This window comes from Pholcus phalangioides, unplaced genomic scaffold (assembly GCF_987345545.1).
Source record: "Pholcus phalangioides strain wild (caught in Gottingen) unplaced genomic scaffold, Ppha-v1.0 ptg000004l_1, whole genome shotgun sequence".
Classification (NCBI taxonomy): domain Eukaryota; kingdom Metazoa; phylum Arthropoda; class Arachnida; order Araneae; family Pholcidae; genus Pholcus; species Pholcus phalangioides.
The window spans coordinates 6035624-6053010 of NW_028301597.1; the positions used below are offsets into that span (position 1 = coordinate 6035624).

The following is a 17387-nucleotide window of genomic DNA, read 5'->3' on the forward strand; positions in this document are numbered from 1 at the left end:
AGGTAGTAAATTGCCCATGGCGATAGACCTGAGTTGTGCTTGTTTGGAAAATAAATGATTGACTCCCAACAGTGCTGACTCTATTGTGTTATCAGAGAAAGAAATGAACTTTGAAGTCAGAGTTCACGTATTGAAAAAGGTGAAGAAATAAAAAAATTCATTTAATGTAGAGATCTGTTTGAGCTTGCTTTATTTCAAAGTCTTGAATGGGAAAGCTCAGCCTCTCATTATTTCAGGTTAACTCTACCTGTGACCACTCACACTAACCTAACACTAGTACTTGTGCCAGTCCTAGGAAACTTGTTTTTCTTCAGATATACAGAGAATGACAGTTATTTTGAAGGGTTGGAGGTTCTAGGTCAGTGTTTCTCAACTGCTAGGCCCTGACATCAGTCCAACCAGGCTGTGAGTAGTTCCCTGTTTCATTTTAACCCATTTATTTCCAATCAGTCGTGTGTATGATTGGGCCTTTCACTCACAAAAATGAAATCAACCAAGCTGCATGCTTCCAAAGGTTGAGAACCACTGTTCTAGATTATGAAAATATTAATCAAAGCTTTCATGTTCACAAAAGTACAAGGGAAAAAAAACTGTCCCATTTTTTTCCAAAAAAAAAACCCCTCCAATGAGTCAGTTTCATCTGGATTGGAATTACATTTTGATCTCAGATGGCAAGTCATGATCACTAATTGTTTATAATCAGAAATTTCTTTCTTTTCATTGATCAGTAATGCCTCTAAATATTTGCCTATTTCTTGTTCATAAGTTATAAGCCATTTTGACTGTGCAAGCAACAATCCCAAAAGTGTACTAAAATAAAACATGGATGCTCGCGCTGGATCTATGAATCTGAAGAATCACTTTTTAACCTCAAGGATATTGGTTAAAATTTCCTGAAAAAAACAACAACTACTAATTTAATTGAGACTGACCGTCAACTCAGCTACCCTGGAGATGATGCATTTTACCAAAGGTAGTTTTTATGACAATATTTAAAGCTGGGTATCTGTTCGCATGTTAAAACTTTTAAGGAATTGTTTTGTTGAAATAGGTTTTTTTTTGTGTAAAATGAAATGCATTGGATGGCAGGGCTTGACAGTAGGGATGGGACGAATAGTGGTTTGGCCGAATATCAATTTTCTTAAAATTCATTACAATTGTAAATAAAATTTGTGTTTGTTATTGAAAATAAAGTTATTGGTAATTTTTTAAATGATTAAAATTGAATTATAATTATGCAATAGAAAGGTTTTTATTTCCATGATACTGACAATAAAATTTAATAATGATATATTAATATTGTATTTTAATGAATCAAAATTTTTTTAACACTTGTTATAATTTCACATCTAATTAAGAAATATTTACTTATTTATCTTTGCTCTAAACTAGTGATGCATCATAAAATTTATGACTCATTTCTTGTTTTACCTATTTAGATCTTTTTTTCCTTTTGATTAGCTTAATATAGTGATACTTCAGCTAATATTATAATAAGATCGTTTCAGAATCACATTCATTAGTTAAAACCTGATTTTCCCTAGGCTTCTATGGAAAAACTCTTTCTAGGAACTCTAAAAATTTCAAAGCAACTTTCATGAAACAATAAGCAGCACTGCAAAAAAGATTAATAATAACCGAAGGCTGAGGTAAATAACTTCACAACTAAATAAACAAAAAATTGAAAGAAAGATGAAAAATTGAACATCTTTTTAATTTTGCACTATGCAGTTGGATTTGTGAGACAGTGAAAAAAAGTGTGTGAGAGGTAGTATGCTATGTAATAGCCAGACTATTTCTCTCTCTCTCTCATGCAGATTGAAAGAGTAAGTTCCCAGAATGTCCAATTGAGTATTAAAAATTGCTGTATGCACTGAATTGAAACCGTTCATGTCCAAGGCTTTTTTAAATGCATTTTCTCTTAGCTTTATTATTCATTTTATATCAAATGGCTCAAAATCTTTCTGAAAGAGATTGTATCTAAAAATAGATTTTATGGTGGAGAAATATTAATTTGGCTCAAGTGACAGTTACGCATTGGATTCATTTCAATTGGTACAAAAATTTAGCCAATGATGCAGCTATTTATGAGGGCTGATACATCCATATCAATTGAAATGTTTGTTAACCAAATCCACATTTGTTAGCCAAATCTGCATTCATTAGCCGAGGTAGAAAAACATTGAAAAAAATCTTTGTTACCCAAAAAATTCATAAGCTGACACATTGATTAGTAGGGCTGATATTTTTATCCCCTAAAAACTTCTAAAAAATGCTCAATAAAAAAAATTCATTTATGCCCTTAAAAAACTAAATATGCAATAAAAAAAATTTCATTCCTATCTCACAGGGTGTCTACCGTCACAGGAAAGTCACAAAGTCCTGAAAAAGTCACAAAATTTTAGTGAAGATCATAGATTTTTTTATGATTCTCCACAGAGATCTTTTTTTGATTTTTCTCCTAAAATCTAGGCTTTGGAGAAGCTGTGGCATTCAATATTTTTTCTTCTCTCTCAGGTTCTTTTCTCCTTTTTTGTTGCCTTGGAGGGATGAATGGGTGAGTAGCAACAGAAAAGAACAATGTCAATGTGCAGGTTGGGGCAAGAAAGCTATTTAGCCTGAATGAACATGAAAAAACTTTTCTTTCTTTTCACCTTTCAACATCTGTAATATTCCCCTACAGCAGTCTTCTCAGGATCACATGATTGCTGGGGGGTTGACTGGCAGGACAGTTGGGAGCCCTCTTGGGAACAATATTAGTTTTCCATGGAAAGGACGTGACCTTCCAAAAGGAATAACAAGCGTCTAATATCAAACTTCGAAAAACGTGAATAGGAAAAGGAACATGTGAAATCCGTCTTTCTGGAGGTCCCAGCTGGGATTGGTGTAGTCAGGGCCATCATGATTTTTCCCCCTTACTCCAGTAAGAGGGGAAAAATTATCATGAAGGCCCCAGTCTAGTGCAGTATTTCTCAACTGCCGGGCCCTGACATCAGCCAAACCGGGCCGTTAGTGGTTTATTGTTTCATTTTTACCCATTTATTTCCAATTAATCGTGTGCATGGCTGGGACTTGTAATCAAGAAAAAGAAATCAACCGTGCTGCAGGATTCCAAAGTTTGTGAACCACATCCTGCAGTAAAGCCCCTAAGCTGAGATCTTCGATGGGCCCAGGCCAGATTTTTTATGGGCCCCGTATATTGAATTAATAGTGTGAAAAAAAAATTTAGAATTATCTCAGGTTCCCGGGCAGGAACCCTGTTAGCCCCCACTGTGCTTCCCTGCACAGGTAAATGGGGCATTGACCGTCAGAATTGGAAAATCAGCCAGACTATGTTTGTACCCTTACATGATGGTTTCGGCTCTCGTGTATATAAGAAATGTTTCTTTAAATTTTTTTATTTAAAGGAAGGTTTTCTGTGCCGCGCGCAACAGAAATCGCCGATCATGACACGCCGTCCACTCACCAATAAGAAGAGCAGCATGCCTGTTTTTCTACAGAGCACAATACGACTCTGGCCGACTGCTTCTGGAGGGAGCCAAATGCATTGTGCACTTCACCGATTTTTGCTTCATTTTTGTTTTTTTTCCCTTCCCTTCAAACCGGAGCATGCAGATGGCAGAGTAGCTGATGCCAGGGCTATATGCTGTATAGCCACCCTGAGCTGATGCGCTACGCTAGGAAAACAAATGCATAGCATGATTATGTAACACATTTCTGCCAACGTTTCGGTTCACACACATGGCGCAAAAACCTAATCCTAGGAAAATCCAGCTTTACCTGCAACAATATGTTTTGTCTGCATCAGGTAATGCAATCTGTAAAGAAATGGGCTCATTCGTGTAGACGGCATTTTCTTCTGATGCATATTCCTGTCTGGCGATGCATGTCGATTCCTACAGCGAACTGCCAATTTCAACTGTCAGTGCTGATTGTTGAACCGATAGAACAAATTGCTCAATCACTTTCATCTCACTCTGTTCAATGTTGTTCAGTTTTTTGCTTGGTTTTGAGCCCGCTATTGCTATGCGTCAGTGCTCCGCAACGCAATGCGGCTGTTGTGCACACCGCTTAATATTGTTACAACGTATTGATGATAGATGACGCAATTTTCGTTTTTTAGAGGGCCTCTAAAAATATTGCAATCTTCTAATTAGCAATGGCAGCTGATACTTTTTTCTGTTAATTACAAAGAAATGCGATTCGTGGAGAACATTCCAGAAGATTTCCCCCCAGACAGTGGTACCATTTTCCAGAACCACATAGAACTCACTAGAAATTTCTCAGAATCTATATACTGGACCACAATGAGGATTGAAGAAGAGAGAGACTCTATGAAAAGTCAGTTGTGATTGAACTTTGCAAGAAAGTTGTTCGCTCTCTGATTAGCTTGCAAATAAGTGTATAAATTGCTGTTCTATAAATAAATCTCTGTTTGTCAGTCGAACATTTCTTGTTTTGCAATCTCGAAGTCTTGTGGAAATTGTCTGGAACAATATCGATTACTAGTGTGTTCAGTAGTTTTGCATTCGCTTTGATATCTGATCAGAAGCGTGTTTTCAACTTGCGTGGTCGCATCCGTGGAGCTTGTTTTTTGGGGAGTTCAGTGGGGGTTGGCAGACGTCCATATATACGACCCAAGGATGCATGCTGGGATGGATTGCATTGGATATTCATGATCTACTGAGGGCTTAGGCGACCTGGCAAAGTTGGTTGGAGGCATGGGTGAGGATACAGAGAGAAAGGGCGATAGGGACGATTGCCCCCCCCCCCCCCCACCCAATTAAAAAAAATTATTGGCGTAGGCAGAAGAGGACATTTACACACATTACTCTCTCTCATCAAACCAAAATTTCTCAAAAAAGTTCCTTTTTGAGTAAGTTCACCCCCCCCCCAAATTCAGAATTAATGTGCTGCCATCTACAGGTAAAAATATCTAGCCAAGTATTTAGAAAAGCATTGCACAAAATTTAAAAAAAAACGATGATTCTTTTCAATTGACAAAAACTCTCAAAATTTCCCCCATGAACCAATTCTAGTCAATTTTCCCCACGAGTTTCCATCACCTATTCAGATGATCAATCTATTTACAGCCACACATCAGTGTCATTGAAAGACGTATTTTCATGCTCTAAAATCTCAATGCTGTTACTGACTGGTTGAAAAACCTGAATTTCAGGACTTACCAGAAAGCAACTACCTTTCATTTTAAGTGCATAAAAATCCTACCCATAAATAATAGACTCTAAACATTAGCTGAGCTTGCGTGATTTTCAAAAAAGGTTGCTAAGATTATTTGACTCACATATTTCTAGTGTTTGGCAGAAGTTTGATCCTTTAATAAATGGTTGTAGATACCCAGGTTGAGGAGGGTGGGATATGTTCTGGAGTTTTGGAGGCTTTTACATAGCTGCCAAGTCTTTTAGCTTCATCCCTCGACCTCCCGAAAAGTTCTTAAATATCCAAATTTTTACGACAATCACAAAAAATCCCTAATTGTCCCTAAAAATTCCCTACTTCATTTAAAAAGAATCCCCAATTCTGAAAACAATCCCCAAGGAATTTCTTGTGAAATGACGTCATATGTTGTAAATGGAGGAATAGCTTTACAAACCCTCTGATGGTAACAAGAAAAGTTTGTCTTATCGTGCAGGGAAATAGCTTAGCAGCCAATAGTCCTGGATAATAATTGAAGATTATGGTGATGCACATGTGGTCAAAATTTCTTCTGTTGAAGTTACGTATGTGCGATATAACAAAACATGAATACTGATAAGAAAAGCATATTTAATCAATTTTAAAGATACTTATTCCCAGATGAATTGTCTTTTATCAAACATTCCAGAAAAGGGGCGACTTTTTCTTTTTGTACATGTTGTGTTACGGACCAAAACATCGGTCATGGTGGAAAGACTGACATCACTCATGGAATGAAAAACACATCAAGCAAGTGTCACAAAAAGTCAGTGTTCTTCAAAAATTGATGCTTTTTCTCCCTTCATCTTCCGATGATTTTGGGGTCATTTGTGCAGAATGTTTGTTCACATTGGTTCTAATTGAACACAATATTTATTTATTTTTTTAGATCATTTTGAAATTTTGGCCTCCAATTTCACTTGTTTTTTGCGTAGGGATTTTATTCCAGAGGGTTTAACTTCCATATGTGTAAAATCCGTATTTTATTTGACTTCAATGTTTGAGTAGGGTTTTTATTCCCTATGCTTTAACTTTTATACATGGAAAATCCCTATTTTATTTGGAAAAATCCCTTTTGTATTTATTAGGGAGTGGTTTTAACATACAGGTCTGTGCGCAAATCTCCATAATTTTCATTTTCAAAAGTTGGCAGCTATGCTTTTATAAATAACAGAAAAGAAGAGCTCTCGTCAGAGGCAGGAAATAAAAAAAACCAGCCCAAAATGGAATGGAGTAGCGGAGAAAAAAATTTCCTTTTCAAAAATTATGAAATATGCAAAATATGCCTTCAAATTTTAGAAATATGCTCTATCACGTTATAAGTAGTGAAATATTAAAAAAAAAAAAAGAAGCAAAGGCATAGAAATTCTATCCCTATTGATAACCTTACCCTTGAGAATATTCTCTGAAAGGACTACTTTCATAAATTACTGGGGAATATTCTTATAGAAAATAATTATTCTGTAGTTATTAATAATATAGTCCTTCCAGAGAATATTCTCCTCGATGAGAATATTCTTCAGTTACCGAAATCTTTCCAGAGAGCATTATCAAGAATATATGTAATAACATTGTATTATAATAAATAATCTTGATAAATAACTTGAGAATAATAATTATTTTTGATAAGAATGTATTCCCTAGTAATTTATAACAGTAATCCTTTGAGAGAATATTCTCTGTCCCTGTCTCTCTTCCTGTCGAGAAGATGGGAACATTTAAGTTTGTAGACCACAATATTAAACTTCGAAAGCAAGAAAATTAAACCAACAGGGCTGAATTGCACAACTTTTAAAGAAATGTGAGTGATACAGAATTTAAGTGTATGTGCATTGAAGAAAACAACAGTTCTGTATCTTCTTAGAATGAAGGTGATTATATAAGAATATTAATCAACTTTAATTTAATTTAACTTTTGTGTGTTGTGAACTTATTTCTAAAAATTCATCTAATTTTAAAATAAACTTTGAGGTTTTAATCTAAAGGTTTCTAAAATCTTTATAACCAAACTTTTAAAACCTCTGATCATGACCTCAAACTAAAAGTATTGGGGGGGTGATTATACCATAGCTGCCAAGTATCCCGAAGTTTCCGGGAATCTCCCGAATTTTAGCTTCATCGCTCGACCTCCCGAAAAGTTCTTAAATCTCCCGAATTTTACAAAAATCACAAAAATCCCTAATTGTCCCTAAAAATTACCTACTTCATTAAAAAAAATCCCCGCTTATGAAAACAGTCCCTATAAGGAATTTCTTGTGGGGCATGAAGCCCTTTTTTTTCCCTTTCGAAATGACGTCACACGTCGTAAATGGGGAAATTCTCTTTTTAAGGAAGTTTTACAAACCCTCTGATGGTAACAAGAAAGTTGTTTGTCTTATCGTGCAGGGAAATGGCTTAGCAACCAATAGTCCTGGATAATAATCGAAGATTATAGTGACGCGCATATGGTCAAAATTTCTTTTGTTGAAGTTACGTACGTGCGATATAACAAAGCATGAATACTGATAAGCAAAAACATATTTAATCAATTTTAAAGATACTTATTCCGATGAATTTCCTTTCATCAAACGTTCCAGAAGAGGGCCGACTTTTCCTTTTTGTACAAGTTGTGTTACGGACATAAACATCGGGCATGGAAAGACTACCATCATCACTCGTGAAATTTAAAAAAAAACATCAAGCAAGTGTCACAAAAAGTCAGTGTTCTTCAAAAATTGACGGTGTTTTCCTTCATCTTCCGATGATTTTGGGGTCATTCGCGCAGAATGTTTGTTCACAGCGTTTCTGATTGAACACAATATTTATTTTTACATCATTGAAGTTTTGGCCTCCAATTTCACTTGTTTTTTGCGTAGGAATTTTATTCCCAAGGGTTTAACTTCCATGTGTGTAAAATCCATATTTTAATTTGACTTCAGTTTTTGAGTAGGGATTTTATTCCCTACGCTTTAACTTTTATGTTTGGAAAATTCCTATTTTATTTGGAAAAATCCCTATTGTATTTATTAGGGAGTGGTTTAAGCATAAAATACGGGTTTGTGCGAAAATCTCCCGAATTTTCATTTTCAAAAGTTGGCAGCTATGTTATACAAAAAATTGCTTTGTTGTAAATGTTTCAAGCAATGAAAACTGATTTATCTATATATATAAAATTTATTTTCTGTCTGTGTGTGTATGTATGTTCTATACAAATCTACAATTTTAGATCGATCGTCGCCAAATTTTGCATATATACCAAATGGGACCCGACTTGAACGATAGGTTACTTTAAAATTTCATCAGAGTAGGGCAAATGCCCCAAATGGGCAAAAAACTATAGGGCAACAATGGCTTTTGGGCCTCAACAGTCACTTTCCGAACATTTACTTTGGTTACCGTGGTTCCCTAGCAATGTGTTTAAGACGTGTATATGCCTTTACAATGGTTTGTCATTTCTTCAACGCTTATATGTATAATATTTATGCCTTTATAATGGTTTGCCACTTTATTCAATTCTCCCAGTAATGAGAGCTTTTTGAATAGACACCATCATCAGCATCACTTTGAGGGTAAGGCAAAGGATGATCCCCAATAGAAATCAATGTTAAAAATTGCCGATTTTAATGTAGAAATGCGGAAATTTGGTGGGGTTTTTTTCTGTCACATCAATAATTTTAAAAATTGTATTAAATACTCTATTTTTGAAATATTGAGTTTGCTTAGAGGTATACGAAGCCCAGAAAATTAAATATGAAGCAATTAGCCAGACCTACTTTTGAGTTGGATATCCATGCAATAACATTGATTTCAACTTTTTATTTATATCTTCTCAAGCATGAAAAATGTCTCAGTATTGTCTTTTAATATTGAACTGCATAAATTCATATAGTTTAGGTTGCTTTAAAATTAGTTATGGGCCCGTAAAAAGTACATAAAAAAAATTCCACTGCTTTAATTAAGCATTTTTTGAAGCAGAAACAGGCAGAGATGGATAACTTGAAGTTTGAAGTGGGGAATCGAAATACCTAGCACCCTTTAAAAAAAGAAAAATATATATATTCATTTTTTTAAACGTTTCTTCAAATCTAGATTTGTTTCTTTCATGAGTTGCGTAGGAAGTCGCTATATTGGTGAACTTGGACACGGTTTGCATGTCCCTCAAAGAAAGAGGGAGATATCACGTGATCCAAAAAAGCCTCATTGAAGAAAACCCGGGCAACGGCGGGTATTATAGCCAGTATTTCATAATATAAACAAAATTAGTAAAAAAATTTAAATTATTTAAAAGAAAAATGAATATTCTCGATTGTTCTCTAATTTTTACATCCAGGAGAAATATTCTCAGAATATTCTCACCTCTCATCTCTAGCCAAGATGTAACAGTATCTTGTCTATATACATATATATACATCCTTCAGCAGTGAACGTGACTTGTGTAATTCATGATCACTTTTGTCTTATTACGATTCTATTTTCAGTTTCATTTTCCCTGTCCTAGAAATTCCCTCGACATAACCTCATAAAAGAGATGCCATGAATATACACCACACAGTAAAATATAATCAGTAGAAAATTCCAATTAATATAATTTTTCAAAATTTGTTTGATGTACTTAAATTTACACAGATATTTGGCCAGGCTGAATACCAAACTAAATAGTAACCGAATATTCATCCAATCTCTACTTGACAGATTGAAAAAATAAATAATGTAGACACTACCAAATTTTCTAAGAAAGACCCAATATTTTTTTAGAAAAACAGCCAAATTAATTTTTTTTCACTTTTTATAGGATGTGGTTATTTTTTCTCATGTTGGTGGAAACTGTTACATGAATTCCAAAAATTTTTTCACTGTCCTCAGACTTTGATTCAGTAATCACCAGGGCCCAATCATGACAAATCGGAGCCCTGGGCAAGGATACTTTTGGGCCCTCCCCCCCCCCCCCCCCTCTAATCTAAAATAGATTTCTCGGGTGTAAAACGATATAAATTGCATATTTTTAGAATTTTTTGTCTGATCAAAAACGTTTGAACATAAAACTGAAAATTTAAACCATTTTGTTTCACGTGTACCGTTTAGTTATCAGGAAATAATAAACTATGAGACAAATACTAACCACATCAATAAAATCACCAGTTGCATGGCTAATGCATCATGCATAAATGTTTTACTGTGAAGTAATTCACTTTTTTTTCTGCTTTTAATTTTCTCAATCAAGAATTACATTACTGAAATCCAATTTTTTTGTTACTTCTCCTTCAATGCAGAGTAATGCTAAAGAGCTTAGTTTTTCCTGCAGAATACTAGAGCGTATGGGAGACTTTAACCGCTTTAACAAAGAAAAGGATCTTTCACCAGAACAATTTGTTACTGGCAATGTTAAAAAAATTCTTACGGCACTATCAACATTGGAAAATGTCTCTTCCAGCTTTAAACATTTCAGTTTTTTAAACATATCTGCAATATTATATCCATCTTCCACAAGTGAAGAAAATTGCTGTAGCTCTTCAGGAAAAGAATCATCTAAATCCTGAGGGTAGGATTTTTGCAAAGAAATCGCTTTATCCATAAGTTTTGATTTCAACTTCATTTCACTCAGGCAAGCAAACTTTTTCGCTGTGCTATTATACGGCTCTTTACAAAAAGAAAGGTGTGAAATTAAAGCATCACAAACAGCATAATAAATACTTGATTTATAAGCTTCACGAGGTGTCAGGTCAACTTCACAGCTATGTACTGCATGAGGATCTTTGCTTCTTGGCTTTACGATGTAGCAAGAAAAAAATTAATCAACATCAGGCTCACACATATCTCTTGCTAATTTTTCATACTCCTCAAAATTGTGTCACATATTGAGTAAATTCAATTAAAGATTGGTACAAAAGTGTGACACACGTTAAATTCATAGATGATTTTTGAAGTTCCACACTGGTTTGATTAAGCCTTTGTAAAAGGGTATCCCATACAACAATGTTCAGTACAGTTTCCAACTTTTTCAAAAGGGCTTGTGCCTCCAATTTTGTGTATGCAGTTTCATTTTCTTCTGTACCTAACCTGTTAAGAGTAAGTACAATGGCATTATAGTTCTATTAATGATTTAACGGCATGAGCATCAGCACACCACCTAGTAGTACTGCGGTTCTTCAATGTTGAAAAATCGCCACGTTTTCTCAGTTCTTCATTTAGTATCTGCCACCTGTGTGTTGATGAAGAAAAGAAAGTATATATTTGTCGCACAAGACAAAAAACTGCATTGCACCACTGCATGACTCAACAGCATTGACACCAACCAAGTTAAGAGAATGAGCTGCACAAGGAACAAAATCAGCGGCAGGATTTATGCTTTTTATTCGGGCTTGTAACCCAGAATATTTGACGCATTGTCATAGCTTTGGCCACGACAATTTAATACATTGATTCCAGCATCTTTTAGAGTTGTTAAAACAATTTCTGCTAAGGTTTCTGATTTATGGCTGTACATTGGAACAAATTTCAGAAATCTTTCCACAGGTTCAGCTCCGACAACATATCGAATCACAAAACACAACTGATCAAGATGAGTAATATCTGGGGTGGAATCAATATTAATTGGGTAGTATTTGGCAAGCAGAATTTCATCAATAATTTGTTTTTCCACTTGTTTAGCCATTATATGAATAAACTGATCTATACATGTTGAGGACAAATAGCTTACATTTCCTTTGCCAGGATTCCCATATCTCTCCAAATGTTTTGAAAGAAATGGATCAAATTCGGCTATCACTTCTAAACAACCTAAAAAATTTCCATTGTGCCTAGATCCAACAGTTTCATTATCACCAAAAAAAGGTAGACCCCATATAGCCAAAAATTTCACAACAGCAACAACTCGTTTAAGCACAGACGTCCAATACTTCGTCTCCTCTTCATATTGCTGTACCAAAGATGAATCAACTCTTTGTGAGAATTTGCCCAGAGTGACAGATCCGTCATGGCTTGCTTATGTGAAGAAGAGTTTTCATGCTCTTTTAATCTGGTAGCAGCATGCTTCCAGTCCCAAAATCCTTCAATTAGCTGACCTTTACATGAGCTGTTGCTATTGGCATGTAACAATTTGCACACCCAACAAAATAACATTTTCGTTGAAGCCGACAAAACCAACCATTTCCTTAAAAGTTTTTCACCATTTTTTTTTGGTATGATAAAATTGAGAAATGGTGGGACTTCTCTTTCACCTCCAAAAACTCTTTCAGTCTCCGACAGCAAATCGGTATTTTGAGGAGGGGGATTACATATAAAATATTCCACCATTTCATTATTAATAACAGTCCACATTGCTGGGTCTGAAGAAAGAAAATTTTCATTTTTCTCAGTAGCAACTAGGCTTATTATCATCATCATCTTGAATCTCATCATTCCTCAAACATCTCTGGAATTATCACATTCATTAATTATTGTTTCATCATCATCCTCAGATTCAGCTTTAGATTGTTCATTACATGGCGCATTGACTTTTGCATCTGCTGTAAAATAATTTTTTAATGAACTAGCAATTTTTTTCTCCCTCATCTTTCTGTTTTTTCAACTTTCTCTTTGCAGAGCCAGATAAATAAGTTTGAGAGGACATAATTAAACTTAAAATATTGAAGTTACCATTGAGCTATAAAATGCTAAACACGTTGAAAACAAGCATTGTTTGCTTTTCTCTGTTATGGATTGTGATGCCTTTTCAACGGCTAGCATGGCAGCACTGGTGCTGCTTCTCATCTGAGATTTAACTTTTTTTGGTATCAACAGAAAATTCCCCGAACCGACTAATCGGAACTCATTTTTCCTTTATTAGAAAAAGTAGTATTGCAGTTGAATAATAGAAGTTCAATTTCTCTCCCAATAACTGTAAAAATATTTTATTAATGTAAAAAAAAAATTATATATTTATATTTTCTATTCTCTAAAAAGTTTAGATGCATTACAAAAACGAAATTCCTTTTTTTCTAAGTATTTAAGTTTTACTTAAAAAAAACAACTTTTCAGACTTTATTATTATAGATTTGGGGGCCCCATTCAAGCTGGGGGCCCTGGGCAAAGTCCCGATTTGCCCATGTGATAATACGGCCCTGGTAATCACATGTAGAAAATTTCAGGTGCCAATACAGATTCTTTAGTCACCTTTGTGACCTAGTGCCTACTACTTTACCACAAACCAACTCCAGTCATATATTGTCGTGTGACAATTTCCAACCAGTAGAGTTAGGAAGGAAATGGAGGCACTATCTATCGGTGGTTGCCCCAGGCTTGGTAGGTGAAGAACTTATTTCTATTGTTCTGAGCGTGGATTTGAACCTGTGTACCTTGTGGTAACGTTCATAGGGGAAGAAGACCATCTTACCACTGCGCCACTCGGGCACAACACAATTTACTGGTCCCTTTAATGTTGTAATCAAGTTTTCATCAACTCCCTGACCAAGAAACCCCCTGTCCAGTGCCAGTTTTCCCTACAGGCTACAGCTTGGGACCTTGAGGTCTGTAGAGGGCCTCAAAAATCTCAGCCTGTTATTTTCCAGAGAAATTGCTCAAAAATCAAATTTCAACACATTGAGAAGATTAGTGTCGCTGCTTTGCAGACTCACAAAAACAGCAGCAATTTGTTGTTGAAAAAAAACAACTGGAGTTGGACCAGCTCACCACTGTAATACCTCTATGCATGGTAAAATTGTCATAAAAATAAAAAAGTTAATTTTCCTTTCACATCATAGTGTGACACCACCTGACTGTTGCATCAATTCTAATGTGTCAGCTTTCTATCCCCTCAAAGTATGCATGCAAAAAGCATTGCTCTGAAACAGTGTTACTGTTTTTTATCAGCACAACCATAAAAGCAGTCTAACATAAAGGAGACATAACTTTTTTGATGTAAACACCATGTCTCAATAGTTTGCATTGAAGACTTTGTGCGCATTGTGTGAAACTGAATGCCTTCTCTAAAACTGTTTGATCAAGAATCATTTAAACACTCCTTTAAACATCCATCGAAATTGTGCCAGAAACTGCCAAAAAAAAAAAAATTGTCAATGAAATAAGTTTTTTTTTATGCAAACCACGTGCACTCACACCACATTTCCAAAAATACTTTTTTTCACTTTTACTAAAGTAATTTTGTTTTTACAATGAAGGCTTTTCTGTGATCTCAATGGTTCATCAGGCAAAAGTCAGTGTACAGACTCCACTTTAATGCCTAATTCATCAGATCATGGTTATGATTCATATTCTGTGTCCAGTTCCGACAGCTATCCCTCAATTCACAGCTCTCCTATGAAAGTAGAACCTCGCCTTACACAAATACCCGAAGACTGGAGCACTCAAGATTTCAGCAAAGATTTAGACAAGAAGCTCAAGTTGGTTACTGAAGAAGGTGAATATAATATTCCCTGATTTGCATCTTTGAAGAACTTGAGAAAGTTTCGACAGCTGACTGATGCAAAGATAACTCCAGGAAAGAAAGTTCAACTGGTCTTGAAGGGAATCGAACCCCACTTCCTCTCACTTGAGTACCAGGTGAACACCCTAAACTAGAAAGTCAGCAAATTCTCTTTCCTTATCTTCACATCAGCAAGCTGTCAAAACCTTTGTAGTAATAGCAGAGTCACATCTTCGAAATTAAGAAATGTTTGTTAAAATAAGTAGAGAAACACAATCATTTCATGCCAGAAAGAATACATCTAAAACATATTATTGGTACTAATTAGAGCCCGGAAGTTCAGGCAAAATGCTATAAATACCCTTTTTTGCTTATTTTCAAACTTTTGTGGTAAAAATGCCCTTTTTGAAATTTTCATGCCATAAATGCCTATATTAACATAGTTTTAAGTTTACTAGTTAATTTCAGGTCATAATCTGTAAAACTTGGATACTTTGAGAACTTCAAAAAAAAAAAAGAATTGCTCTTTTTTTAAAATTTTCCAACTCTCAGTATTAATCATCATCAGAAAGCACTCCCCCCTTTCAGCCCCATTTAGATGCAAATAAGTGATCGAAGAGATTGGTGGTGCCATGCTTTGACCGGATGAAGTTAGACATGAATGATTTTGTTTCAGATGAACGCAGCCAGCCCATGTTAGAAAAGCAAGAGAAAACTAGAAATTTTTGTTTCTCCATATGCTTCACATAATGTGTCTTGCTCAGCTATTGGACTGTGTTTCTTGTGTATAGCTGACTGATGACTGTCCCAAGAGGACAAATTGACGGCATGGCTCACACAATGCAGGTAGGAGCAGACAGGGCTCTGGGGCCCATGTTTTGATTTTTTGTGCCATAAATGCACTGCAAACAACTATGGCTATTTATTAAACATACATATTTAGTATTTGATTAAATTGACCACAGTCGCCCTCAGGGGTGTGTGTGTTACAGATGCAATCACACAGGGCCCCGCACTTGTGATTCATACTCCCAAAACGTGGTATAACATTTAAAAATAAAATTTTTTTGTACAAAAATAGAATGAGATAGAGCCATGTTTCAACTATAGATATAATCATGATTATTCTAAATAATACAACGAATGAACAAAAATTATTTGCAATGCAAAGGAGCCCCCACAGATCATTTTCTCTATCAGCTCCGCGTCTGGTAATGGTGGTCCTGGAATGGTTTCTAATCCTGAGAGTCTACTAACATTCAATTTTGGGCTTGAAACCAATTTGACTTTGATAATAATGCAGTTATTAGAAACTATAATTAAAGCAATAGACAGATTAAGTGCACCTAATTTTTTCAGCTACTTTTTGGACCCTTAATACTTTTTTTTTAGTTATTTTTTCTTCCTTCTAAAAATTGTAAATGCCTTTTTGCCTGCCTATTTCGACCATTTTTAGCACTTTTCCAAGCTCTAATAATAATTATTTCTAATTTTTTTGTAATAATCTGATAACCCAATTTATTCTATAATATTATATTGATCTTTGTTTACTGACCAGCATTTATAGGAATGTTAAGGTTTAATTTTTTTTAAAGTTTTATAATTAGCTAAAAACACACAGTTAAGTCTGTGTTTGCTTATTTCTTTAAATTAGGTCCGCCAGATTGTGATAAACTCTGTGCAGAAGCAGACTTGTTATTAGCTAAATCTCATGAGAAAGAGAAAGAAGGAGACATGGTAATGGCTGCTTTACTTTCGGATACAGCTGCAGGTGAGTCAAAAATACTTATATAAGTCCTGTAAAATGAATACTTGATTTTCAAGGGTTCAGGTTATACGTTACAGCAGTGATTCCCAACGTGGGGGATGGAAAGTTCCAAGGGGGCGGTAGAAGCTACGGGTATAACATAGGATCCTATGGGTTAGATTACGTTGGGTGCGATGGGAGAAAAAAATGTTCTGAAGAAGGGGGCAATGAGACAAAAAAGGTTGGGAAACTATGCTTTACAGTATAAAAACTTACAATAGTTTTATTTATGTTAGTGAACTTTAATGAACAAATAAATTTTTGAATTCAAGCATTTATCAATTATGCAGGGCTCCCACTCGTCCTACTTTTCGGTAAAATGCCCTACTTTTGTCCTACTTTTCGGTAAAATGCCCTACTTTTGTCCTACTTTATCGGTTTTGTCCTACTTTTCCTACTTTTTTACCAAATCCTATCGACAAAATTTGTGTAATTGATTTTAATTGAGCAGGAAATCATTGATATATTGCCAAATATTACAAATGTTGAAGAATGCAATTAATGATTCTACCAAAGCAGAAATTTTATCATTTTTGGGGGGGGGGGGTGTATGTGGACCATTTGGTTGATTAATTTTTCATTTGCTTAGTTTGAGGGTTCAACAAATATAGTAGTCATAAAAAACTTCTGTCTGGATGGAAAAATAATTTTGTATATATTACTTCATGGTCTTGGACAGTAACTAACATTCATCATTCAAAATTACGGTGCAAATAGGTGAAGCAACAGTTTGCATTTCAAAGCAGTTGGATAATTCTAGGCCTATTCTAGGTTTGGTGATTCTGATGCTACCCAATAGCATTCAGTTGTCTTCTGTATTTTTAAGGCATGAAGAGGCATAAACAATATTTACAATGCTCAGCAAAGAGCTAGAAATGAAAGTGCTTCATTTGTCAAAAATGATTACACTAGCATTTTGAACAGTAAAATGTGAACAAATCCCTTTAAAAAATGATGGACAACGCAGTAAAACAGGTTAACCTTGCCTTATTTACATTGGATCTT

The 17387-nt window shown here is 35.1% G+C and overlaps 1 protein-coding gene across 1 annotated transcript in view; it reads left to right on the forward strand.

Annotated features, from left to right (window-relative positions):
* Positions 1-17387, forward strand: part of LOC149086495 (uncharacterized) — a 115737-nt gene that overhangs the window by 73986 nt on the left and 24364 nt on the right. Inside the window, exons 13-14 of the mRNA XM_089255943.1 lie at positions 14331-14569; positions 16230-16346. Coding sequence (XP_089112069.1) covers positions 14331-14569; positions 16230-16346 — 356 coding nt within the window. The remainder of the gene's footprint in view (positions 1-14330; positions 14570-16229; positions 16347-17387) is intronic.